This window comes from Phasianus colchicus, chromosome 13 (assembly GCF_987193195.1).
Source record: "Phasianus colchicus chromosome 13, bPhaCol1.hap1.1, whole genome shotgun sequence".
NCBI lineage: Eukaryota > Metazoa > Chordata > Aves > Galliformes > Phasianidae > Phasianus > Phasianus colchicus.
Genome location: NC_143448.1, coordinates 11,796,099 through 11,822,689, shown reverse-complemented (window position 1 = coordinate 11,822,689; position 26,591 = coordinate 11,796,099). Strand labels below are relative to the sequence as shown.

The window sequence follows — 26,591 nt, the reverse complement described above, 5'->3', positions numbered from 1 at the left end:
AAAAAAAAAAAAAAAAAAACCAAGGACCATTCTTCCTTCCCTCAATCTAATTAAAAAAGATCCTGAAACAATTATACAAAGGAGTCATTAATAAAGCAAGTCCAATGCTTAAGAACACGATGCTATGCCTCTTCCTCAAATTTGCCTGCATAGCCAGTGAGCTCAGAACCTTCCTTCAAACCTCTACACCTGGGCTCGTTTGATAGCAGAGGAAGAGATAGTTGTTTTCTGGGCAAACGGGTGATGGCAGGGCAGCCAGGTGGGAGACCACCCAGGTAATGGGCCAGAAGCACTGCTCAGCAGAGCCCAGCTCAGCACCAGGCTGCCAGCCCAGCAGGCCAATCCACCTATTTGTCTTCACACCAGGGCAGCAAGGCCTGAGTGCAGGTGGACAAGGAGGCAGCAGTCTCTCTTGGCTCCGGCTTCATGGCACAAAGCCTGGACAGACCTGAGCTGGCTCTGCATGGAAATCCCACAGACCGGTCTTTCTTGCATTACTCCAATTTAGGAGGAGCACAATGGGGACTCTGCTGAGTCTCAGGATGGCCAGCATGAGTCTGTCAAAATTATTCATCACAGCTCTGCAGCTCCACAAGGAATCCTGCTGTCCTGCAAGTACAGATCTGCAATCCAGACAGCCCACCTGTGGGTTTCAGACTGAGCACAGACAGAAGGATGTCCTAAAGACCTGTGAGTCAGGAAGGCAGGATTTGGTACAGTACTCCATCTAAAGCTCTCCGAACCTTCTTTTCATAACTGTAAAAATGGCAACAATGCTTTTTCCCCACCCTTTCATAAGTTTGCCCATTACAAAGAGCTGAGATGAGGGCTGAACCCTGCTGTGGGCCCAGCAGTGCAACACCAGGCATGGGTACAACCGAAATGCAGAGCCAGGCAGTGCTGCAGCCACAGCTGTGATTCATACAGGGTCTGAGCTTCCCCAAGACCCCAGGGATTATCCTCAGGTGCCTGGAGATGTGCTTTTAAGTGTTAAGCTCTCAAGTGCCTTGCAGGGTAAGCAAGGATGTGGGCTGAGGAACCACTAGACGATCCTTTTCTTCTCACTTTACCTGCCCCTGTTATGCTGACAATAATGTACTCTGGCATTTTTCACAGGAATCTAATGAAAAAATTGTTTTTCTTTCAGCTATGATGAATGCGTGGGGCCAGGAGCAACGCAAATATATATTCCCACAGATGATCCCCCCCCCTATTCCCTTACGGATCCCTGTCAAAGAAATGAAATATCTATAAACATCAGCCTGGAGGAGGAAGGAGAAGCGGCAGGGACTGCAGGGCAGGCAGCACACCACGCCACCAGGATACAGGGCTGGCAGCAGCCCGTCCCGTCCATCTCTCTGTCGTCGCTCCCCACAGAGGCTGCTCCCCGGTACGAAGCTGTGGTGTGTGAGCACAACATCCCCATCCCGCTGGTGCCAGTGGAAGTACTGAAAAACTCTCCCTCTGACTGTCAGACCATTCTGAGCCAAATCCTGTGAATAAAAGGGGCTTTCTCCTTCCATCTTTCTGAAGAACTCAGACTGAGAAAAAGAACACATTTAAATGGAAGAATAAAACCTCTTAAAGTTTTACCTATTTTATATCTTTACTAAGGGATGTAATGGGATTGCTTTTTTATTTTTTACAGTGAATTTTGAAAGCTTACCTAAACTTCCCTCTTTGTGCTTCAAAGCGTTCTGTGGCGTCACGTAGCACAGAACAGCAGCAGTGAGGAGCAGTGCGATGGCCTTCCTGAAGCATCTCAGATCTCACTGACATTGCCACTCAATGTATATATATATATGTTATCTAGTCAAGCTTACTCCTCAATTTGATGAAATTTGCATGCTTTAGAGCAGAAGGAAGGAGAAGAGCATTTCTTGTCTTTGTAGGTGTCAGTAGTACACTTTATCCAGTGTCTTGGCAACAAAGCATTTTTTAAAAATCCTTTTTCTAAGTATGTATTCCCACAGACAGAAACAGAACACAGCCTGCAAAACATGATTATCAGCACCCTACAGAAGCCAAATAAAAAAGAGGAATCTTTTGATACCCGTGCTTTGCCCTCAGATACCCCAGCCAGTTCCAAAACCTGCTGTAAATCTCTCACAAAGTCAGGAGCAGGAAGCAGGAAAGTAGCAGTAGCTGCCCCAACACCAGCTGCTACACCAAGGGCACTGCGCCCAGCTGTGTGAGGGCCCAGGGCTGCACACCCCTCACTTGGCACACCTGGAACCCCATCCAGCATGCCTACACTGCCAGGCACTTCAGTTACAAGCCTGCAGGATTAAGAAAGGACCTCCAGCAACTGAAGAAGCGTGAGGTAAATAGTAGATGCTGGCTTTGGCACACACAGTAACAGAGAAACTCACTGTGTACAGAAACTCCTCATATTAGACACAGCCCTCCTCACTGACGTTTTGCTATTCACATTAGCCCCAGTTCATAGGCTTGGACTCTCACGTGCTCATCTGATGAATGTGTGGAGGTGGGGATGAGCGCTCATAGGAGCAGCAGGAGGAAGTCACAGAAATGAGTTTCATGTTGCATGTTACATACAGTGTCCACTTAAGGACCTCAACCAAGTTTTCATCAGCACAGTTATCAGAGGTGCATCTGCATTAAATCTCTTAGAGACGTTCTCACTGAAAAAATGTGTAACTTTTACACTGATGAAATGGACTTCAGGTTATTACCCCCACTAAGGATGAGTAAAAAGGAGTATAAGCAAACATAGAACTGTATTTAACAGCAAGCATCGTTCAAAATATTAAAATTACATTTCAATTTTCTGCAAATAGTAAATGATTTCCAACAGTAATCATTACTCAACACTCCAGAGATCGATGCAAATATAATTAATATATGGTTGGGAAATAATCATTTGGTCCTTACTGCTCTGTAAATCATACTATTACTGAGTCACAAGCACATGATGGAATCAGTAAAGTAAGCATTTTTTTCTAAGCAGATAACAGTAAATATCTATTCTGCTAAAAAAATAGAAATCTTTTGCAGATCTCCACAGTTCTCAATGTATTATACCCAAAACAACAAAAATTCACAATTTTGCATCGCAAAATAAGCTGGTGGCACTGCAGAATTTCAGCTACATTCAGTACTTGTATCTTTAATGGACAGAGCTATTCTTCTGTATGAAGTACCAGTGCAGACAGTTCTGTGGCACACAAAGTATCCCGCAGTAATACCCAGAACTCTGCACTACCAATCAGGGCCAGAAGAGAAAACCAACACAAAAGTTCAGCAGCCAGATTTATTGGCAGGAAGATAAGAAGTGAAGGGAAGCACAGAGGTTTATGCAGAACAGGACATGATGTAATGGGGACAGACCAGAACTGTGGGCTGATGCTGGGGCCTGGAGAGGGAATCTAGCAAGTATTAGAAGGTAAATGGGATTTTGGTTTCTGAATGTCTTTCCTACCTGTACAGCAAAGCTGGGGGCTCTGCTGAAGGCAAGCCATTCACAAGTGTCTACTCTGTTATACAAATACATCCAGTTTCTGTGTTCTGTGGGCAGTGCTTCTGTCTGGCTGTTAACCTGACATGGATTTCGGGCCCTGCCACTACCTTTATATCAGAGGAAGATAATAATTTGATTTTACAGAATAAATTTATTTTAAGCAGACTTCTGAAGAAAACGGGAGATTTATACTGCGCCTCACGACAGAACTGCTATACTGAAATGACGGTAGAACAAATCAAACTCCTTCCCCATTTGAGGACAGGCACAGCAGCACTGAGAGCTGCCTGTTCCTGCACTGTGCTGCACCGTGGGGCAGCCGCCTGTCACACAGCACAGAGCACACAGCAGGGCCCAACCACCCAATAACCAACCGAAGCACTCCGGGCAGAGCACCTCAAGAGTACGAGTCAGCTCCCATTAAGCTCAAAGAAATTCACAGCCGCTTATCATTATCATAAACTCTGGCATCATTGTAAAGGCAATCCTAAAGCCAAGCTGAAAGTAGGCCTCGTGTTTATTACATGATCAATAGGAGAACACAGACTGCTTGGAGACGCTGTTTCTTACCTACAAGACAACAGCGCTGTATTTCTGTAGTCATCTCTTCTGCTTTGATTTTTGGTACATGGATCTTTGCATACAACTTTTATTAAAGAACATACATGTACTCAGTGCAGCTCCCGTGCTTTTATTGTGCCAGTATCGCCCTCAGGTGAAGCATCACAAACCGCCACAAACACACGCAGAGGCACTGCAGTCTAAGGTCAGGAGGGAAAGGAGAAGCGGGTCAGCAACAGGCCAGTGTTTCCCCCTGTTTCAAACAGACAATTCTCAAGCACAGCGGGATGAGTAACGTTGTATTTCCCGAGCACAGATCACATCCAACTCCAACTGCTCCTCAAACAGGCTGACAACAAATCCCACCTGGGGAAACAGACTCCACATAGAATTACAACCATAGACTCTTTAAGTTACCATACAAGAGTGTTCATCCCTTCTCCTCTGCTCACAGCAGTGCGTGTTTCAACACCGGCTTCTGAACTCACAAGCGTGGAGTAAATTGCACACAGCTCCATATGCACAAGCATTCTCACTTCCACCAAAGCAAGAAAAGCCAAGAAGCAGAACTGCAGAGACACAAAGTTTTAAGGAACTTAGAGGTATGCACAGCAGCCCATCTGGCCTTTGGGCTTGATCCTCCCAAATTTTTCTCATATGGAGTAATATTACTCCAACAACACTCCTCTGCCAAAATCAGCCCAACTGCAATGGAGGGAACAACAAACAAACAAACATAAAGCAACAGCAGGCACACGGCTCGATGCAATGCACTGTATCGGTACCGTGTCTTTTGAATTCCAAGCAACAATCTGTACAGCTGTTAGTGCGCCGTGAAGGGAGGGAAGGAAGGAAAGGAGGGAAAGGAAGGAGGGAAAATGCTCGTATTGTTCTGCTAAAAAAAAAAAAGAGTAACAAAATGCAGCCATTTTTCTACACGACGGAGAACCGCAGAGGCTGAAGCACCCAGTGCCGCCCGCAGGAGCAGCCGCGCTGCAAGGCGATCTGTGGCCACGCGCCCGGGCCGCAGAGCTCCGCACGAAGCGAGGGAGCGGCGCCGCGCGGGCGGCTCGGGGAAAACCGCTGTGTTTGCAGCACCCCGCGGCCGCCGCCTGCGAGACGGGAAGGGCTCCGGCCAGCGAGCCTGAGGCGCGCCCCGGGCACAGAGCCGGACCTGCCCAGCGGGGAGTGCACGTTAAGGCCTACCGCGCACGGCGTGCAGCCCGTACCGAGACGAGCCCTACGGCACCACGAGAGCACGCCTGGATGGGCTGAAACCGCTCTGCAACAACGCCGAGCTCTGGGGAAGCCCGCACCGCACCCATCTATGGAGCCACACAGCACAGAAAGCGGAGCCCAGAAACCGAGACCGGCAACGCCATCTGCACAGGAGCCGCCCGAGCCCGGCAGAACGCGAACCGAGGCCGCCTTACCTGGGCTCGGAAGCCGCTGCACCGCCGCCCTCACACGACGACCATCACCGCGACCACGCCGCCGCCTCGTGACGCCCATCCCTCACGCGACGCCGCCGCGCTTCCCGCGCTCGGTTAACCCCGCCCTCGCGCCGCCGCTCGCGGCGCGGCCGGCCCCGCGGCGCTGCCCGACGGCCGCCAGGGGGCGCCCTCCGCCGCCTTTCGCTTTCGGTTCGCGGCCTCCCGCCCCGCGCGCGGACGGGCCGGGACTCCGGCGGGCGGGGCGGCGGGAGGGCGGCCCCGCGCCGCCATGGAGGAGCCGGCGGCCGAGGAGGAGGAGGAGGTGCTGCGGGACTACCTGGCCTACTACGCGGCCCGGGGGGCGGAGGGGCGGCTGGCGGCGTGCGACGAGGCCGCCCTGAAGGCGAGGGCGCGGCGGCTGCCGGAGCGGCGGGGCGCGCTGGACGTGCGCGGCGTGGCCGAGCGGTGCCGCCGGGCCCGGGGGCGGCGGGGCGGCAGCGTGCTGCGGGACCTGCTGAAAGCGCTGGAGGTCCTGGAGCTGCTGTGCGTCAACCTGCTGCTGTCCCCGTGGCGGAAGGAGATCAGGTCGCTGAAGGTAGGCGGCACGGCCTTCCCCAGGCCTTTCCCCGGAGCGGCTCCGGCAGCGCGGGGCAGCGGCGAGGCCTTCGGGCGTAGCGTCGATCCCGCGGAACGGCTCCGGGCGTCGCGCGTGACACCGCGGCTCGGAGCCCGGCCCCGGGAAGCCGGCAGCGTCGGCGCCCGAAGGCAGAAGCCACGCGAGGCGCTCGGGCTGGCGGCCCCGCGCTGCTTCTGGGGCGGCCGAGCGTACGGCGGGGCGGCATCTCTGAGCGCGAGGGTTACGGCTAAGCCGAAAACCACTTCGATTTTACAAACTAGGCCTCGTGCCTCCGGTAGCTCGGAAACGACACGTTAAACTTTTCTCTTTCTTTCCCAGTCTATTAGGCAGCAGCACTTTAGACAGGTCATGCTGGGAGGGCAGCTCGTGCGACAGGAGCACGTTTCAGCACTGTTATTTCCCCCGAATAGCCTCAGCACAGAAGGGCGCTTTCAAAGTGACCTAGTTCCAGGAAAGCAAAGTTAGAGCAGCACTCTGAATCGCTGAGAAACAAAATGATACGCTGCTGTCACCCGCTAAGAAATATGGGTAACAGCAAGTGCATCTCTTTAAGAAAAGTTAAACCTCGGTGATTGATTCCACAGATCCTCTGTTGAAAAGGTCTTGTTTTTCAGTGGAACGCAGGACTCACATCCGAATGTCTCTAGTTTGATTCAAGTGATTTTCCTTCTCTCTCCTTTTCTGCATATTGATGCTCTTGGCTGATACCTTACCAGTTTTAAACTGGCGTAACATTGCTGTGCTGCAGCAAGTGTGTGAGAGGCTGGCAAAATGATGCTGTTAGAAAAGCCTCACTCAAATTCACAACTCAGATTCCAACAAAGTAGTTTTTAAAAAGATTGAAGTAATTTTTGAAGTAGTTTTGTTCTTATGGAGTCTTTCACGCTTCCCCCATCCCCACACCCCACCGTTCATCTGTTTTTCACTGTTCCGTTCTGTTGCAGACATTCACCGGTAATTTTGTCTACTATGTTCAATCTGTGCTCCCAGATGACATAGTAAAAACAGTACTGGAGAAAATAGGTTACATTGCAACAACAGCAACAGAGTTTTCACTTGTCAGAAAGAGAAACAATGAGGAAACAAAACAGACTGCCTTTGAAATATTCCTGGCAAGAATTGAGTGTGAAACCATCCTCGAAATGACAAATGAAGAAAAACACGGCAATTTGGAGAGGACTTTGCAGAAGAGATCACAAGTGCACTGTCATCACAAAAATAAGGACAGAGAGGATCAGACGCCCCAGAGAGAAGACTGTGAAAATCTAGAAAATAAAGAAAATAGTGAAACGTCTTTGTGCCTTGCTACTCAACAGAAGCCTTCACCTAGTAGCAGTATGTCCTTTGAAACCACTCGGAATCTGAAGATCAAAGATGACACTCCTCACTTAGCAGTAACTCAATCCACTAACAGGCTTCAGGATCATCAAAAGCAAGTCATTAACACAGTACACTTTCCGGGCCAATGCTCAGACAGCGAGGACTTCTTGATCAAATATAGTGACATTGTCATAAGACAAACGCCTATTTTCAGTGAGAATCTTTCTCCAGAATCTTTTGAAAAAAAGCCAAGAGCCAGCCTAAGCAAGGAATGTGTTTTGGCAGCCACTGCCCAGTCAACTACAAATGAGCTCTGGTCGGTGCCACTCTCGCCAGGAGCAAGTGGTCCACCAGCCTTTGCAATATTTGCTGACAGCACTTGTGACAGTAAAAGCTCTTCGGAGTACGAAGCTCAACAAGTCGCTGAAGAGTCAATTGAAGCAAAAATTAATGATGCCATAAACTGCGTAGACCCAGACCCTGCAGACAAACCCAGTGAGCTGAAGTCTCTGCCATACACGGATATCACATCTGTCCAAAACTGCCCCATCCCTAGGGAAGAGGAAGTCTGTGATCTGTCTTTAACCTTCACAAAGCTACAAGTCAAGGACACTCAGGAAGATCTGATGTATCCAATAGAGGAAACTGGGCACCCTGAGTCACTATCATATGCAAGTGACAGGAATGTAAGAGAACTGAATCATTCCAAAATGAAATGCACATACTCAACTAATGCTGAAATGCAGAACAGAGCAGCTGCATTTATTGAGCCATCTCTGGATCTGTGCTGTACTACTGAGAGCATGGAGGATCCCACTAGTGGCTCTGAAGGCAAGGGACTATTAATGGGTACTCCCAATGCACATAGGGCTTCTGAGTGCTTCAGGCACATCAGAGAGCCTCCTAATCCCACCTACATTCCACCACGAAGTATTGATGTTCGGTCCCCAAGCAGAAGAAGCACCAGTGCACAGGGCAGAAGGAACCTTCTGCATCCCAACAGTGAATCCAGTGAATTAAAACCAGAGAACTATAATTTAAAAGTAAATGAAATCCAGGAGCCTTACGTTATTATTGACAAAACTGACCAAGGAATGTTGTGCTAGCACACTTGATTCTAACAGTGCTTTATTTGTAATTTGCCTGGGGTTTCCCTGCCCTAGTTGTGGCCTTGATCATCTTTTCAAAGGAGATAATTAGCTTTGATAAAGCTAATCATAAATAAACAAAAACACCACCACTTTTGGACAGTAAACATTGAAGTAATTGAGCAAATTCTTAAATACTCTTTCCTCATGAAATCACTCCATTTAATTCATTAACCAGATTCCATCTGGCTCTGAGTAATGCCTGAGGCCTGTTTTTAGAATATGGCATGCTGTACAATTATAGGAACAGGTAAATATCTCTAAACTGGAAGGCTCTATAGTGTTACAAATGCTGTGCTGGAGTGTACTTCTGTTAGCACGTGGCATTCCTGTGAAGCTGTATTCTGAGCTAATCTTTCTTCTATTTTCAGTTTAAAGATAAGCTTAGAAAATCAGCATTCTCTAAATTAGTATAAATTGTCTATACCTGACTTTCATCCTCCCGAAATGTGTAGAAGAGCGGGTGGATTATACTAGAAAAGCCTCAGGAGCTAAAATGCTTTTTGAATAACTAATAGCTGGAGTTCTGTGTTCACCTGATTCCAGCACAGTAGGAGGAATGCAGCTTTGACTGAACAAACACCAAATGACAAGACTTCAGCTTTGGATGGTGTTAATGGGTGGGTGAAAAAAAGTATTACAAATATGCATACAGAGACTAATATTTCTGCACTGGGTCTGGCTGGGATGAAGTTAATTTTTTTTTTTTTAACAGAAGCTATGTGGTGGTGTGTTTAGGACTAGTTGCTAAAACTCTTGATAATGCACTTGCATTCTGGCTGTTGCAGAACAGTGCTTGCACAGCATCAATGCCTTCTCTTCCTCACTCTGGCCCCCACTCCAGTGGTGGTGGGCAAGAACCTGGCAGCTGGAACAGCTGACTGGATTTAGCCAAAGATATTCATACCATGTAACATCATGCTCAGCAATAAAACTGGGGTAGCAGAAGTTTTTGGTTTGTGGTTTCTTTTTTGTCTACCTTTGCATCACTTGTTCTCTTCTTCCTCTCCTCCTTCTTTCAGTAATTAAATCTCTATCAAGTTCTTGCCTTTGCTCTTCTGTTTCTCCTGTTGTGCAGGAGGTTGAGCAAACCAGCTGTATAGGTGCTTAGCTGCTCACTAAGTGAACTCACCACAACTTCCTTGTTCTTCTTCCAAGTATTTATCTGTTTTTCCTAACCATTTTAGTTTTTATAAGACATATTTTCCCCCTGTGGGGTAATTAAAATTGTGTTTTAAATAGTATGTTGTGTCAAATATTCAGGAAATCTAGAAACTGAAAAATCCCCTTCTCATCACATATAAAGATGCCTCATAACTATTTATATAGCTGACTACCAGTACTATACAGATCCATATACCTGACATGCCATTTTTACCTTTGCTGTAGCCACAAGAGTATTTAACAGCAAGTTACACATGAAAAAACAATACTAAAGTTGGTTTCCCAAGAAACTAAAGACTACCACTTGAAATACACCATATAAACAGCCAAGCTGCACAGAACATACGGAACATAAGACTATGTTCTGAGACTCTACTTTTTGTTAACGCTTTTGTACCTGGATAGAAGCAGAACCTCTGTGGTAGATTGGCCAGGACTGCCAAGTATGCATTCGGCCTGCATTTGGAGGGAGAGCTGCTATCACCTTAAAACACTCACAAATGTCTTCAACCAACTTTCTTCCTGCTGCAAAGACACCTTCCCGTATGAACAGTAGGCTTCTGAGGTCTTTGTACTAGAAGGAACTTCCACTTGCAAATTTCTGCTGTCTCTAGAGACAAGTTTTACAGTTAGATATCTGTGAAGAGACTGGATTTGAAAACCAGCTGAAAGAAAAGTCATATTTAACATGCCTTTGCCATCAGCCCTCTGTACAACTGCTTCCACATGGGCAAGGTACCACAAATAGGGTTTAAAATCCTTGTAAATACAATTAGATCTGAGACAGACAGAAAGGAGAATATAAATCCTGACAGTGCCCTCCTGTCCCTGTTGCTATTGACCAGTACACCTCTCCTTGGCTAATTAACTTAAAGAGCAGAAACCACTTAAGCAGCTCTGTTAGCCTGCAAGAGAGCTGCCTGAGCCTCAGAGGAGGGTGATTTGTGTTTGTGAAATGTGTGCCTATCCCCTTGTGAGCTGTCAACTTTAATTGTGCTACAGCTGGTGTTGATTGTCAGTGAATTGAATGGGGATTTACTGACTGTTTTTATGTCTTTCCATCATACAGACACAAGGCCAGCTCTGTTCCCAAATCTATATGCTACACACAACCACCCTGAATGGCTCAGCTCTCCCAAGCTTCAGATTAGAGAAATTGTCTTTTGATCAGTGCAGAAACAGAGCTTAGGCAGCAGACCTAGAAGCTGGCTGATGTTGTTCAACTGCACCACCTCTCCCTGTTGGGTCTATTTAAACAGTCATTTTCCCTCCCCTTAACATTCCTATCACACATACAAACTTGTCCTGTCCAGAGCTAAGGTGCTTAACAAACAAAGTTTGGCTTTAGAGTCAACTTTTTGTGGTTTTTTTTGTTTGTAAAGCTAATAATGTAAACTAAGTTTCAGCATGAAAACAAACAGAGCATGCAGGCACTGAATGAACAAAGATTTACAATTTGCTTCAAATTATAAATGAAGATCTTAAAATACAACTTGTCCACTGAGACATAAACAAAAGCATTCCTAAGAGAGCCTGAGAAGGGCTTGCAAATATAAATGTCTCCACTGTTCAGAGTGGTCTCCAAACAAGCAAAAGAAAACAAAACCAAAACCCACACAATTTCTGAAACATCACATTTGTTTATTTAACTTTACTTGTATCTCAACACTGGGAGAGTTATAACCTGTAATCGACTGTCACCAGTAAAGGCTACATCCAGTGAAAGTTAACTGGCACTGTTCTCTTAAGTGAGACAGCTGATAAATCCTAAAGGTTTCCTTTTCACAGCATTAAACGTTACAACTCCCTTCAGTAAGGACAGGAATGGAACAGAATACAGCAGCATGTGCAAAGCAGCCTACTTACAGTGAAAGTCCTAACAGCTTAGCATTTATCATGGGGAGATGTGAGGGAGAAATAAATCACTTATCAGACACCTCAAAGCCTCCTGACATAAGAATAAATAAAATCAAGTAGTGTTGTACACAAGTAAAAACCAGAGCTCCTCTGTTGTGTCACTCTTCCCTGACCTTTTGTATGCATTCAGACAGATCACCCTTACAGGAATATGTTTACACAACAGTTAACCCTTATAATAATTTCTTTGTGTTATTTTAGGATAAGCCAGTTTCTCTTACAAAACAAACAATAAAAAACAGATAAATGGCATCTGGACAAGACAGAAGATTACATTTCTCTTATGTAGGAATTAGTCTTAGAGCTACTAGTTTTTTCTTCTGAGACTAAACTTTTTAAAAATTTGAAACTGCTAGCCCCCTCAAATGCTGCAATTTACCAAATGCTGGGGGAAAAAAAAAAGTAAAAAACCATAATCCTCACCTGACTTTAACCTGCTCTGGAAATGCACAGTAATTACTTCAACCTCCATACCCTACAGGAAGGACCAGATACTCCAATTCCTCGACAGGACAGTAACTTGCTACAAAAGTCATTATTTCCAAGAGCACGGGGAGCTTCAGGTCTGAACATTTTAATTGCAACTGATGGCAGAATACCCAGACTCCGCAGGAGGAAGAGCACTGAAAAAGAGATGTTGAATTAGTTCCTGGTGTTGGCAGTAGTTCTGCATTCTAATTTCACCAGTGAACACAATTATCATCTTCTTAGGCTTAGGCTTCTTAGAACCTACAGTTTTGGAGATTAACTTCCAAAATGTTTAATCAAATAAGCAAGATATAAACATCCTCCTCGTGCCAGAAGAGAGCGCACAGAAGGCCAGAAAGAAAATGCAAATGTTTAACATTTTGATTTTTGCCAGTCTCTCTTCAAGTCAGTTTATGTGCTGCTCCCAGATATTACTGACTCTAGGACACCTCAATCAGAATGAAGTGAACACTGAGGTCTGGAGAAGATATCCATCCAGGCTACACATGCAATACAGAAAAGAGATAATCAGTTCTCACACAGCTTGCAGTTTAGATGTGGAACTCACTGTGATAGGATATTATGTCTAAATGCTCAGATAGTGACAAATTTCCAGAAGAAAGTTCTGTCATGGGCTGTTAAACATGGAGATAAAGATGGAGATAAACCTATGGCTCAGAAAAACAGAAAAAACCTGGAAGAACTTAAAATGGCAAAGAATCACTTTTTGTTAAATAGTTTACATGCCGTTCCAGACTCCCAACGTAAAGGGAAACCACAAAGGCTAACTGACTCGCCACATTCATTTTTGTGAGGTACTAAATTACTTGCATTTTCTGTACAACAGAATTAATTGGCTCTTCTCTAATCTGCCAGGCTAGCATGCAAAATACATACCATTGGCTTCTACAACTCATAATCAGATTGCAATTAACAACAATCTGCAGATGGCTGAAACTTACAGAGCTATTTCTAGAGAGCTTTTTTATTCTCTAAGAGACAAAAAGAACTTTGAAAGTTTATGAGAATGTCTCCAGAATGACCACTATTCCTATACAAATAAGCTCCTATAAGATAATTATTCAATACATAAAACCTTACTTTTAAGCTAGAATTCTAAAGTTTTAGAACAGAACAGGTTCACAAGCTTCAGCATACTGATCTAGTACTCACTTGGAAACACTCCATGCACTGATCATTCCTAAGCTGCACTGGTTTAAAAAATAAATAAATAAAAATCCCACTAGAAGACATGAACTCCGTCTCCTGACTTGGAAAAAGCTGCAGTCATTTCAGCTACAGCTATCTTCAGGTATATACAGCTACCATAAAACCACAAAATAAAAGAAGTGAAGTGTTCACATTTAAGTAACACATGAAAAGGCAAGTAACTGAAAATTATGGTCGATAAGTTACAGATGTTTAGGCAGTAAGCAATGGAAGACAACAATCAAGAGGGTAAAGCAGAAATAAAGAGCACATCAACACTTAAGCAAATAACTACAAAAATTAAACACCCATTACACTTCTCTATTTCCCAAGCCACAGTAAAGTGATCAAGGTGTATACCCAAAGAACCATTCACATATTTCCTTATAATAAATAATAAAACAGATCAATCCAGATATTTTGAAGAATCCACAGCAGTTAAGAAATCAATTATTTTTAGTATTTATATCATCATTTGAAAGGAAATGCAGAGTTCCAAATCCACTCTACTTTCCACTAGTCCTCAACTCAGCTACGAGTTTCACCAAAACCAGAGAAATAAGCCCCTTTAAAAACCTGGCCTAGAAAAACCCTCAGAACCACTGTGCAATCAGTTACAAAGACATTTAACTATTTGTTCACCACTGAATTTCATGGGACTATGCGTAGTTACCTTCGGAACTACAGCTATATTATGATGCCACATAGAGCAGTAGAAACTGAGTTCAGTGAAATGCATCAGTGCAGGCAGGATTACAGAAAGAACCCCTACACACTCTATTTTGACATAGCCAGAGCAGTTTAACAAAGCTATTGAACACTATGCACAACAGGACATCCCACCCCATGCATGGAACCCTCCTTTACATTACAGAAACAGAACTGTCATGGGGGAAAAGAAAAACATTATTTCATAGGAAACAGCAGTGAAATGGGAATGAGAGAAAGATACATTTTGACAAAACAGAACTGATGCAGTAAAATGGATGGAGAACCTAAAAACTTGGAATAGAATTGGGTCATATTCTATTTATGACTTGTTCCTGAACATTTTGTAGTGAGAAATTCACAACATCCTACAAGGTGTAGTTCTAAAGCAGAAACCATTAAATTCAAAAGTATTACAAATATTCAGAATTGTCCCTGTATCAGACTTCATGAATTATAAAAAAATAAAATACAACCTAACAGATATCTATAAATGCTGTTGCATATTATATGGGTTTAGTATTTGGTCCCGGTTTTCTTCATACTTTTCTATCATTTTCTGCATGTCGTGGTCAGCTCCAATAACCTTCAAAACAAAAACATTAACATTACAAGTAATTAAATCATTATATATATTTGCTTCTGAGCAAAACAGACCTATCACTGAAGCCAAGCTGAAATACTCCTAAATAAAAGTGTCCAATTAGTTCTGTGTTTGGAATTTGGCACTCACTGGAAAGCTGCGTGTCTGATCCTGCTACACAAAACAAATGAACACCCCACAAATTCTTCAGCGTTAAAGATCAGACTTCCACTATACACTGTGGACGCTACAAATGTTTTTTTTCTGGGGTTATTAATAAAGCAGCTTTATTTACTTTCACCACTAATTAACATTCTTAGTATTGAAAGAACACAATGCCCCACATGCTTATCTGATTATAACTAAAATTATACTCACAAGCACTGGGCAGGAAACTTTAAATAACGTATGTTTAATGAGCCACTCTTCATAGAGCTGATGAATAGCTTCTAAATATTCCTAAAAAAAGAGGTATTCAGTTACACACAACTCCACCACAACAGTCAGCTATAGTACACAGATTACTAAAACAACACTTGGGAAAGTCAGCATGCATGACAGATCATTTTTATACAGTAAATCAAAATTACATGGTAAGGTATTGGAACAGGCTGCCCAGGGAGGTGTTGCAGTCACCATCCCTGGAGGTTTTCAAAGAAAGGGCAGATGTCACACTGAGTGACATGGACTAAAGCAGTCACAGGCATGGGCTGATGGTTGGACTAAATGATCTGAGAGGTCTTTCCAACTTCAATGATTCTACCATTCTAAATACTGAAATATTAATTTGTGATGGAATCTACAATAGAGTACCTCATGTTGGAAAGGGCTCCAACGATCACCAAGTCCAAATCCTCCAGACAGCTCCAGTAGACTTTTGAAATACACTCGGGATGTGATTTTAGTATTTAGATTGGCATTACTGTGTTTTATGCTCACGATTACCACATATACTGAAGGAACTCTTTACCAGAGGAATGATTTTCTCTTCTTCTCTGCATCTTCTCTTTAATCTCTCATAACAAACTTCAGGAGATGTCTGCAGGTAAACTAAAAAAAAAAAAAAAAAAGCAAAAAAAAAGCTATGTAGTTATATATAAGGATAAGCTTTAAAAGCAAAGAGGAAATTTCACAAACTATGGAAGGAAAGGATCCTAATTTAGGTACCATCACTGAAACTCCCCCTTTGGTGTTACTGCTAATCAATCCAAAGAGTATCAGTGCATTCATGCAGTCTGATGCTAAGCATCACAGCCACTCTCATAATGAATAATGTGATTATTCACAGCCAAAGAAAAAAAGAAATGTTTCTCCTCACAATAAAGAAACCCACCCACAAATGTACCCTTCCAGTTCCCATCCAAATTTTACCGATCAAATCAACTGAAACATCGGTGCTCCTCTGGATCCAGTCAAACCATTCAGACAGGACAACATAATCCACCTCTGGCATCTTCCCACTGAACAAACATAAAGGTCACCATTAATTAAACAACACACAAAGATCAGTTCTAAACTCATATGCATTGCTTTTATTTCTTTTAAACCTGACCAGAACTACTCTGTGTTTATTCCAGCACATGGGAAATGAAGATACAACCAACATTAGAGATATTATAAAGCACTGTTTACACAAAAGTTCATTTTTTTCCTTTATCTAAACATGCCTACTAGCATGAAGTTTCTATCATTAACAGTTAAAAAAAAATATTCCCTACTACAGTTAAGAAATACTTACTTGGTGACTAAAAAAAAAACATTGCACTGACATGTGTACTATGATAACAAATGAGTATCAAGTGTATTTATTGCTCAAGTTCTTTATGTCAGGATCATTTCAAATACATCTGAATTGCATGACATCAGAAAGGCTTGATTGACTAAGCACTGACAACTCATTATAGAAACCAAAGTAAAGAGCAGTGAAAAAAACAATAACAATGGAAATACATAAAATTCCTTATTAAGAATCACATACTATATTTTTACTGGTCTTTGCCATATTCCTAAATACTCAAATAGTATTAATTTCATATTATTTTGACTTCAAAATAAATTACAGTAAGCCATACTCCACACTCTTCCTTAAGTGTCTCTGTAACAGAAATAGAGGGGAAGAAAGAGATCACATTTAAAGAATCTGATCTCCTCAGCTGAATGATTAAGACCAATTGCAATATTTTAAATGGTGCTGAAGATTCCACAGATTTCTTAACCATTTCTCTCGACAACATTTTTTGATCATTTGCAAAACTGAATAAAGATAATCCAGGAAGATATTAACCATTTCAGTATGCAAGAAAGCAAAACCAGAATTCGTGCCACCTCCCTTCTTTAACTACCATCCAGCTGAATATCCTCCTTTCCAAAGGAACCAAGAAACTGGTTAACACAGTTCTTCTGATGTATCAACAAGTGTACAGTTCTGATAACAGGTACCTAGGTAAACTAAATTCCAACTCTGCAACTTTTCTCTAAAAAAACAGGAAGTTCAAAAGGAATTAGAAATAAGAGAAAGCTCCACCATTCCTACCCTAAAGGATACACCCTCAGTACTCCACTAATCTACCCTGCAGACAACACAGCTTTGCCTTCTCTGTCTCAGTCCCCTGGATAATCATGTGAGGATTCCTGATCTGGCTCAAGGTCAATAAAGATACAAGCTTTGCTGTATCTCTGAAAAGTCTGCTGACATTTCACTTCTACCAAGAAAAGGTTCTATTGCAAAATAAAACAAATGGAAATAGCTATACACCAAAAATACCCAGAAACTCATGAGGGACAAAATGAATTGTTCAGGCTTACCCTATAAAATATTCTATATACTCACATGCATGCATTCAGAATTCTTCTACAGTTTTACACCTAACATGAGTGTGGCTTTCGGTGCTAACCTCAGATGTGCAATCACAAGAACTTGGACACTCGTGTGTCTGTGCATGCCAGAGAAACTCTCAGCAATTGCTCACAATTTAAGCCTTCCATCACCATCATAAATCTTATTCTATTTCTCTCTCTGGGAAAAAGCCTACAAAGCCAAAACACAAATCCTGAGTGACACTGGATCAAAGAAGAGCTGGGATCCCTGACATTCCACTGCTGTCCATCCCTTAAGCTAAACATTCACCTAGAGGATTTGTATAGACTTGCATTGATAGCAAGGGATTCTTATCCTTGTTATATGTATAATCCTTTTACAGACATTTGTATTTTGGTTTGCTATTCGTACTATTGGCTGACTTCTCATCAGCTTTAACAAAACACAGCAAGTGCTTTCCATCCAACATTGAAGAACACTAAAACCGTTAAACTTCTTCAATGCCTGTCAAATTTTTGTTATGAAATTAATACACACAGCTGGCACAAGCATACTTAGCCTCCCAGTTTCTTTTTGGACAAAAGCTGTTAATCTACAGTGAAAAAAACATCACTGACTATAAACAAGAAAGACATTCCATTTACATTTCCACTGTACACAGATGGGGTAAATAACGTCTCTTCCTGTTCCTGTGTGCCTCACATCTGACTGTCCCTCAGTAACTTTCAAACCAGTTCTGTAGCTGACCAGAAGGCTATGAAGCACAGATGCCATCTTGTGGTGTGCAGCTCTTCTCCCTGAAGACAAGGCTAAGAATTGGTTTTGTCCCTCAAGACCACTGAAAAAGCCATTAAAAAAGTATTACATATTTTGAATACACGATTGGCATTATAAAAAAAATACCAGTTCTGATTACTGCACTATTTTACTTAGTATGGGGTTGGCGAGACTAGGTAACACGTGCTTTTTTCTATCTGAGGCCACAGAATTATTCCTCAGAACAAAATAACCTCAGTTAGACTTGACTGTCCAAGCACACTGCAGAGTTGGGGGGGGAGCCCAGTTCAGAAATTGACAGTTACAGATCAACAGTTCTCACTCTTTACTCAGAAGCTGACCAAAGAGTTTTCAGTCAGTGCTGATCCTATGAATCCCATCTCTAAGCCATAGCATGTGAGGGCTGGAAGGCTTGTTGCTCGAGTTCCTGCTTGCAAAGCACAATAATCCTGGATGCTAGTTCTCTCTTTCCCGCAGTATTTTTCTTTATAACCTCACTTTTTTTCATCTATTCAATACGTTTGCTTGGATTTATTCAGCTGGAGAGTAGATAAATGCAATAAATGGTTTTATAAATACTAAAACATTCTAAACTCATCAGCATTTCCAAAGAATGCTCGCATCTGGCCCACATCCTATGGGCTTCATTCTACCAGTGAACAGCATGTCCTCTCCAAAGCGCTCTGCCACTCCAGCAAAGGGCTGACCAAAACACAGACTGCTCAGATGCAAACTACCAAAGAAATCATTGGTCGATTATTTCTTTTTTTGTGCAATTAAGCAAAGAAAATAAAGTAGAAAACAAAATACCATACCTTCTATACAAATTTTCTACAAAAATGTATTTTGCACTGTGAATCGATCTCTCCATCATTCTTACTGGGGAAATCTGCAAAATAAAACTCGACAGTCACCAATCAGCTTACATTTTTTCAGCATCTGTGTCTCTTAAAGCTCATCATGTCTGTACATTATGAAATACATAACGTTATCAGTTCTTCCAAATGTTGAGATAAAAAAAATCATTGGGGAAGGTGAACACAAAAACAGTGCTAATAATCTCATGTGTGGTCACTACATTATTAAACATCTCTGTAGCTAAATTGTTATACATATGCAAGTTTTGAGGTAACCACAGCAGTACTCAATTCAGAAGATGAAGCTAACTAGGGGCACAAAATAAGCAGCAATCAACTTAGCATTTACATAGCAGCAGAAGCTGCTGCTACCTAAATGTTGCCATCTTCAGGTCTATTACCAAGTCAAGGGTGCAGACCTTACAGCAGAAAAATTATAGCAAGAAAACAGAACTTTAAATCTGCCCTAAGGTTTATTCATCTCCACAGATGTCAAAGAAATATCCTGACTGTAACTCAAAAAACATAATACATGAACAATCATTAGGGTCTGAGTGCGCTCCTTAAGATCATATTCTACAATCAGGGAATGGAAAATACAGCACAGAATCTATTAAAAGGTGTTTGAAGGGAAGGGAAATGAACAGATCTTGATCAGAAGAAAGAACATGTGTATTAAGACAGAGAAAGAAAAAGATACAAGGAAAAAAAAGAGTGTAAACCACCTGAAATGAAGCAATAGAGAATTTAAATAGAAGCATTTCAGAGAAACACAAGAAGCAATAGCTATATCTGTGCTAAACAGCATGGAACATCTTCATGATTAACTAATGCATGCCAAAAGTTTGTGTGATGAAGATGCTGCTGCAAATCTAAGTCTTAAGGGTGCTGCAAAAGAAGCAATGCTATTTTTGTGAAGGTAAGGTTTTGAGCTAGTAAAAAGCAGATGTTTCACTCTCTGGAGCCACGATCAGAGTGTATCAGCAGTATCTATGCACCATAAATGCATACTCATTGCAGGAACAAAGTAAGAATGCACACAGAACCCTAATTTTTGGATACAAGATTAAATTCTCACTCACAACCACATCTTATCAACAATAAGATTTTAAGTTAAAAGAAAAATATACTTATTTACCATTGGTTTGGTATGCTGCTCCAACATTGTAAGCTGTATGTAAGTCTGTAAGGTTATCCCCCACCTCGAAGCATCCTGGTACATTAAACCCTAGGGTTTGAGATGGAAGCAAGACAGAGGTTTTGTGGCTTTTGTTTTGTTCTGTGGTTTGCTTTCTTCAAAGGTTGAAAAAAAAAAAAAAAGAAAGAAAAAAGAGGAAGCTGTGTACTTCATAAACTATATCAGGATTGATAAAAAATGCCAGAAAGCAGCTGTCAGTAAGTTTTGTATTAAGCAGTTATTAGTACTCCACAATGCACAGTTAAGAACTACAGTCGTGGCCCTCATGACACTGGGCAGGTGGAACAGTCAGTGAAGCCAACAGGAATTTGTTTCTCTGCACTTGGAACAGCCAGGACCAAGACACAGTTTATTTCAAACAGTTTATATATGTTTACCAATTAAAAATCACACGTGCTGATATATTTCTGTGCAGTGACAGACTCAGTACACCCAGTACCAGAAATGCAGATATAGTTCCAGTAAGCACAGTCTGGGCCCCAGAAAAGGTCTTTTAACACAGACCATTACAAATGCTTCTTCCTAAGAGACCCTCAAAGCATTTCTCAATTGCTTTCTACAACTTCTCAGAGTCTCCTCATTGATTCAACTCCTCCAGTATTGACAAGCATCAGTCTGTCCTATAGTGCAGAAATAAGGTATAATTCTGACCTCCTTTTCTCCCTGTCAACAATCAGATCAAAAAACTAATCTGAAGTCAGACTGCTGTGATTAGACACAACACAGCCCAGCATGCTCCCCCTTTTCCTAATAACAAGGAAAAGGAAAGCATCAGCAACTCCTAGAAAGGAAAGCTGACTTTTCTACAGGACCTATGCTAGCAGTAACGTCATCCAATACATGTTCAGACATATGTGGGTTGGGCTATATCTACAGTGCTGTGTGACAGCAAATTCCGCTTGTGCGTTTGGGCACAGATACACATCTCAGCTAACAACATGATTTTGACAATGGAGGCGATCATCCAAGCAGGGAAGGCTGACATCACAAACCATTCAAGCAAAGCATTACCTGCAGATATGGTCAGAGCACTCAGATTTAGATTTATCGTCTCAGAGCACAGATGTGACAGTGACCAACCTGCAAAGAATGGCTACAAAAAGTAGCAACTACCCAAAAGACAACAGAAGCTCTCAGTGCCCAGAACTGAACCTTCCTTATCTTCAGCAGCTGAACAATGTAAGTGGATCAGACACACCTCTCATTATCTGAGGTAACTTAATAGGAAAGACATTCTTCTCTTCTTTGAAATAGTAATCACTCAATTTCAAAACAACAGCCACAATCAGGGCTTAGCTTTCTGTGAATCCTTTAGCAAACGACCCTGCATAATCCAATAGTGGGTCTGTACCTCCTCCTACAATCCTTTTGTACAGCCAGGCCATGCTGCCTTAGCAGAGTTCCAGTGTTTGGAAAGCAGGCAGGCATGCTGCCCCTCAGCACTGAGCCATGTGAAGATCAATTGGCAATGTCTGCTGAAACCAAATTTTATTTAAAAAGGTGTCCATTATATGCATGTCTTTATCACAGTAAAAAAAATATATATATATTCTGTATCACAGAGCATTATTTCTTGCAGTATGAGATCATGCCCACACCTTTCTCAACAGTTTTAGTGACTCATAAGAATTCCTCCTTAACGTATTTCTAAATGAACAATGATTGTAATTGTTGAACTTGTTTCTGTTGCTTACCAGGATATTATGACCACGAACATTCCTCCATTTACTCACTGGTTCTGTCAAGACCTTATTAAAAAAATATTCTGTGTTAGACATACTTTAGATTTGAAATACCAGGCCTTACAACACAGCAAAGACTTTTAATGAATATTTGTTTAGTAAGTGAAAGTATTCAGGTCATGTACTGAAAAGCTCATTCCCCTTTAATCAGGAGCCCTGAAATACAAAATGTAATGACGAACTGTTAAAAAACAGACAAGAATCATTTCCATACTATTACTTTCTCATCACCTAAACAAGAATGGATTGATTACATAATCCTGTATTTAATTCCACTTTTCAAGTCATTTATCAATATGATGTAGGAAGACTGGCTAGCTGAGGATGCACTGCACTTAATTTCAACATCCAACCCATTTATTCATGAAATCATTTCACGTAGAATAACATCTATTAGATAAGGAACAAACAACCAGAATGCCATTGGATTGCTTTTGTTTTATTTTCATGATCTAAAAATTGATGCACATCCAACAGTTCAATAATGTTTAAAATCAATCAGAAAAGCTTCTGTCTACCACAAAAGCCCCATCTGGTTTGGAGAGGGTCTACAACTCCAGCAGCAACATCCCATCAGGTCAGTTAACTGGGCTTTAAAATAAAGTTGCACTAAACCCAAATTATTGCTTGCTATCCTTTGGGTTAATAATTATTTATTTCAAAGGAGTCATTAGTAAATAACATCTGCAAACCCAGCATTTCTACATGAGATTCTAAGACCTTTTATCAAATTTGTTCCCAGGTCCATTAGAAGAATTATTAACATCTGAAGCACACAACAGCAACTGTTCACTGAGGCTCAACCCCTGTGTTGTTTAAAACATATCAATCCTGCCCTACCGCTAGCCTTGTTTTAAGGAATATGAAATCAAATACCATACCAGTCTAAGCAGTTATTAGGAACAATTACAGCAGTTTGGGTATTTTTAATCTATTTGCAAATTTTATTGATATTTCAGTATCAAGTACTATATTACATACAATCTACAAATCTCTTCCACAGTTTGGCTACTAATAGCCAGGGGAGGCAGCGCACAGCTAAGCAGGTGCAGCAGCAGTACTAACACTGGCACACAGCCTGCTGCCCCAGCTCAGTACCTGAGGAAGGACAACAGCTCTAAGTCAGCCATGCTTTTGCCACAGCAAGCAGCCACTGCACGACGTAAATACAGAACATAAACCCAGTACCTCGATGCTGGTAGTCTGTGCAAAATAATCCAAGCATGTAGTCTTTCCGCTTGCAATATTCCCCTCGATGCATATCTGAAAAAAAAAAAAAAAAAAAAAAAAATTGCTTTTAAAAACTGTGCTACTGCAAAGAAGTGAGCAGCGCATGTAAACGCGGCAGGCAGTGCGGGGACATCGCTGACACCGCTCCGCAACGGCCACCGGCAGCGCCTGTGAGAGCCCAGCCGGGCGCCTCACACGCGCTTCTGAACGAGACGCAAATACTTACAACGGTTTTTTTATCACCTTCTTTTATCAGATGCTTATCTAAAATGAGGAAAAAAGAAAAAGCGGGAGTTACAACCAGGAAAGAGATCTTCATACCATATCTATTCTGCGCCTCTTAACGCGAAATCCTCCACACCCCCCATGCACCGCTTCAGCGCGGGGCAGGGCAGGGCAGGGCAGGGCAGGCCGGGCCCGGCCCCACTCGCGCACTTACAGCCGCCGTTCCCGCCCGGCCCAGGCCGGCCCCTCAGCGCCAGGCCGCCCGCCGAGCAGCTCCCCGCCGCCGCGCCGCTCCTGAGGCCGCGGCGGGCCCCGCGCAGCACCGCGGGCCGCGCCCGGGCCGCGCCCAGCCGCCACATCGCCCATCCCCGCCGCCGCCGCCGCCGCCGCCGACCGCTCCGGACCCGCGGCTGCCTCCCGCTTCCGGCCTCCGGCGCGCCGCTTCCGGTCGCGGGGCTGGGCGGGACGGTCGGGACGCCGCCCGCCAGCCGAGGCGCGCTAACGGTCGCGGCGGTGCCATGGAGACGGTGGACGCGGCGTTCCCGCGCTCCGCGCGCGGTGCCCTGAAGATCGCCCGCCTGGTAGGCGCGGCCCCGCCCGCCCCGCGGCCCCTCTCGCGGCCCGGCAGGCGGCTAGCGGCCCCTTCTACTCTCGCAGGTGGTGGCGGTCGTAGCCTTCGTCTGCTTCGTTGCCTCCCGCTCCCACGAAGCCTACGCGGCGCTGGCGGTGATGGAAGCCCTCGTCACGCTGCTGTTCTTCCTGCTGTACCTGCTGAAGCTGGACAAGAAGCTCACCTGGCTCTTCTGGCCGCTGGCCGTGAGTGGGGCGCGGCGGGGCGCGGGCGGGTCTCGTCTGCTGAGGGAGCGGGCGGGCGCCTCGCTCTGATGTTGACGAGGTTCTGCTCTTACCGCTCCTCTCTTTGTGTTAACGTACCTGTTGTTTTAGTCTACGTCAGTGTAGCCGAGTTCCGTAAATTCGACTAAAAAAAAAAAAGAAGTGCACAGAGGTGCGATGAGGAAGTTCAGTCGCACGAGTGCTTTTAGCACGGAACCGCCGGGTGGCACCGCTGCTCTTCCGAGGTTCTGGCAGTTCATTCCTATTGTCGCAGCAGAACAGCGGTCTCTTGCCGACCCGCAGCGGCAGCTGCTCGCGTTCTCCCCAGCTGTGCACCCCGCACTGAGCATTTCGCCCCTGCTGCCTTTTTCCAGGATATTTTCAACTCGGTGGTTGCAGCTTTGTTCCTGCTAATTGTGGGCTTGTTTGCAGTCATCATCAAAACCAACCACGGGACGCTGGCCGGAGGAGTAAGTAGGAACATATTAATTTCGTTCTTAAAGCAGATATGATTTGGTATAGTTACATTTGTATAAGAATGTGAAAATAATTCTGTTACGGAAGAAAACACCAAGAAGTCACCAACAGAACTGATGCACGTTTAGTTTATCTCATTTATAAAACCTTCTGAGTAACCTGCCCTTACCTCCATAGCTTGAAATTCTGGGTGGGAGAAGATAACGTTCTTTAAGAACTGTCCTGTTTAGTTACAGGATGTAAGAGGAAACGCTGCTCTCTTACTGACCTTATGGAAGCTCTTTAACAGATACATGCTGGTACTTCCCTTGTGAAGTGTATGTTAATTATTTTCTGTGACAAACTGAGAAAATGGTCTTTGCACACCATGAAGATTTTCATATGCTTGTGATCAAACCAGTTCACTAGCTTAAGCAATTGGTATTACTTAAAAGAAAAGCTGATGTGACTAGCACACAACAAAGGGGAAAAACTCAGTTTAGAAAGTTTTGAAACTTCAGTTTCCTGAAATACAAACAAAGCTAAAATGTGATGAGTGACCAAAAAAATAAAGAAGACAAACCACCCAGAGAACTCGTCCCATGAGTTTTTCAAATCAGCTTCAGAGTCAGCTGCACAGCTGGTGTTTTAGTTGATACCACAAGCTAAGCAAAAAGGGTACTGTGTGGTAAAGTGGCTGCTGGGAAATCACTTCTCAGTTGTGAGATGAATAGCAGTTAAAGCTGAAAGCAGGAGGCAAATAGAAAGCTTGGAGAACGGGTTTGGGCAGAATGTATGGCATCTTCAGTGTCGAAAGAAAGAGAATTGCCCTTAGGCTTGTGTTCCTAGGGCACATCTGTCTTGAAATCCTTAGTGCACAAAAGGCTTGCCTTAGCACTACTATTGCTGATCAGATATCGCAGTTTTAAGACATGCTTGAATTAAAAAAAACATGTGTGAGATCACTGAGAGGCGAGAGCTGGGGAAGTCAGCTGTGAAGTCGTTGTTCCAGCTGCCTGCCTGAAGTTTTTAAATACTTCCGTACATTTTCTTCAAACTCAAATATGTTTTCAGTTCAAAGCTTCTGAGAAGAGGAGTGCTGTTGTTTTCCTTCTAGGCTTGTTTCTGCAAATGATGACTTTACTTTGGGCCAAAAGTAAGCAAGGCAGTAGTTACAGAGACAGCAGGGTTTTCATTTTGGATAAAAGTGCTGCCTTGCATAATGTAGGTTTGGCTTCACTTTCAAGAAGGAACCTCCTTTCCAGCTCCTCAGACAAACATCAGACAAAGCCAGGCCGTGGACTTCTCTGACAGTTTGATGGGATTTAAATATGGGTGTTATTTACCAGCCCTCTGGAATCACACATATCTAAGCCAGGGCCAGCTCAGGGAGATGTAATTGCTGCTGCTCACTACAGTACAAGATAGAGGAAACTAACAGCATGATTGTTACTTTTGCAGGTGCTTGGTCTTGTGTTGCTCGTTCTCTGTGTTGTTGATGCCGTTGTTCTTTTCCAGAAGATTAGCATCAGTAGACCAAGGGAAAGGAATACTCCTGCAAAATAGGATTTCCATTGTAGCGAAAGGAGAGTTCCTTGAGTGTTTTACTGCTCACTTGTTAAAGAATATGGATTTTCATATGTTCACCTTTCAGCTCCTGTGCGTTTTGCAAATATAATTCTTAAGCATTCTCACGTTTATAGATACAGTTCCACTGTTACAATCTCACCATTTTAAACTTCAGAAAATTGTCCCGTGTGTAAGAAAACTAACTTCATAATTGTCTTTAATAAAGAAGTCCATTATTTAACATTCCTGGTGTACT

At 43.2% G+C, this 26,591-nt stretch overlaps 5 protein-coding genes across 12 annotated transcripts in view; 3 read left to right on the top strand and 2 right to left on the bottom strand.

Annotated features, from left to right (window-relative positions):
- Positions 1–1,592, top strand: part of BEAN1 (brain expressed associated with NEDD4 1) — a 39,542-nt gene extending 37,950 nt beyond the window's left edge. For both annotated transcript variants that reach the window (XM_031615431.2, XM_090149372.1), the window contains one exon: positions 1,148–1,592. In XM_031615431.2, the coding sequence (XP_031471291.1) occupies positions 1,148–1,499 (352 nt within the window). In that variant the 3' untranslated portion in view covers positions 1,500–1,592. The remainder of the gene's footprint in view (positions 1–1,147) is intronic.
- Positions 1–5,566, bottom strand: part of CDH11 (cadherin 11) — a 742,884-nt gene extending 737,318 nt beyond the window's left edge. For all 4 annotated transcript variants that reach the window (XM_090149366.1, XM_090149361.1, XM_090149369.1 and 1 more), the window contains exon 1: positions 5,476–5,566. The gene's annotated coding sequence lies outside the window, so the exon portion shown is untranslated. The remainder of the gene's footprint in view (positions 1–5,475) is intronic.
- Positions 5,567–5,689: 123 nt separating this feature from the next.
- On the top strand, positions 5,690–9,528 carry LOC116243886 (uncharacterized). The gene is made up of 2 exons (XM_031615336.2): positions 5,690–6,070; positions 7,057–9,528. The coding sequence occupies exons 1-2, from the start codon at positions 5,765–5,767 to the stop codon at positions 8,536–8,538; spliced, it is 1,788 nt and encodes a 595-aa protein (XP_031471196.2). The 5' UTR covers positions 5,690–5,764; the 3' UTR covers positions 8,539–9,528.
- A 1,836-nt stretch (positions 9,529–11,364) lies between these two features.
- On the bottom strand, positions 11,365–23,872 carry TK2 (thymidine kinase 2). Of its 4 annotated transcripts, XM_090149359.1 has the most exons (11): positions 23,691–23,872; positions 23,478–23,515; positions 23,210–23,284; positions 21,974–22,027; positions 20,220–20,309; positions 19,040–19,113; positions 16,001–16,089; positions 15,600–15,679; positions 15,008–15,088; positions 14,523–14,632; positions 11,365–12,284 (listed from the first exon to the last, which is right to left on the bottom strand). In XM_090149359.1, exons 1-10 carry the CDS (start codon positions 23,833–23,835, stop codon positions 14,534–14,536), a joined length of 825 nt encoding a protein of 274 aa, XP_090005485.1. In that variant the 5' UTR covers positions 23,836–23,872; the 3' UTR covers positions 11,365–12,284; positions 14,523–14,533. The 4 variants fall into 4 exon arrangements, with proteins under 4 accessions (XP_090005485.1, XP_090005484.1, XP_031470788.2 ...); XM_090149358.1 differs by having other exon boundaries at positions 11,365–14,632; XM_031614928.2 differs by lacking the exons at positions 23,478–23,515; positions 23,691–23,872 and adding an exon at positions 23,573–23,622 and having other exon boundaries at positions 11,365–14,632.
- Positions 23,873–23,904: 32 nt separating this feature from the next.
- Positions 23,905–26,578, top strand: LOC116243915 (chemokine-like factor). Its single transcript, XM_031615370.2, has 4 exons — positions 23,905–24,057; positions 24,134–24,292; positions 24,685–24,780; positions 26,228–26,578. Exons 1-4 carry the CDS (start codon positions 23,995–23,997, stop codon positions 26,330–26,332), a joined length of 423 nt encoding a protein of 140 aa, XP_031471230.1. The 5' UTR covers positions 23,905–23,994; the 3' UTR covers positions 26,333–26,578.
- Positions 26,579–26,591: the final 13 nt, after the last annotated feature.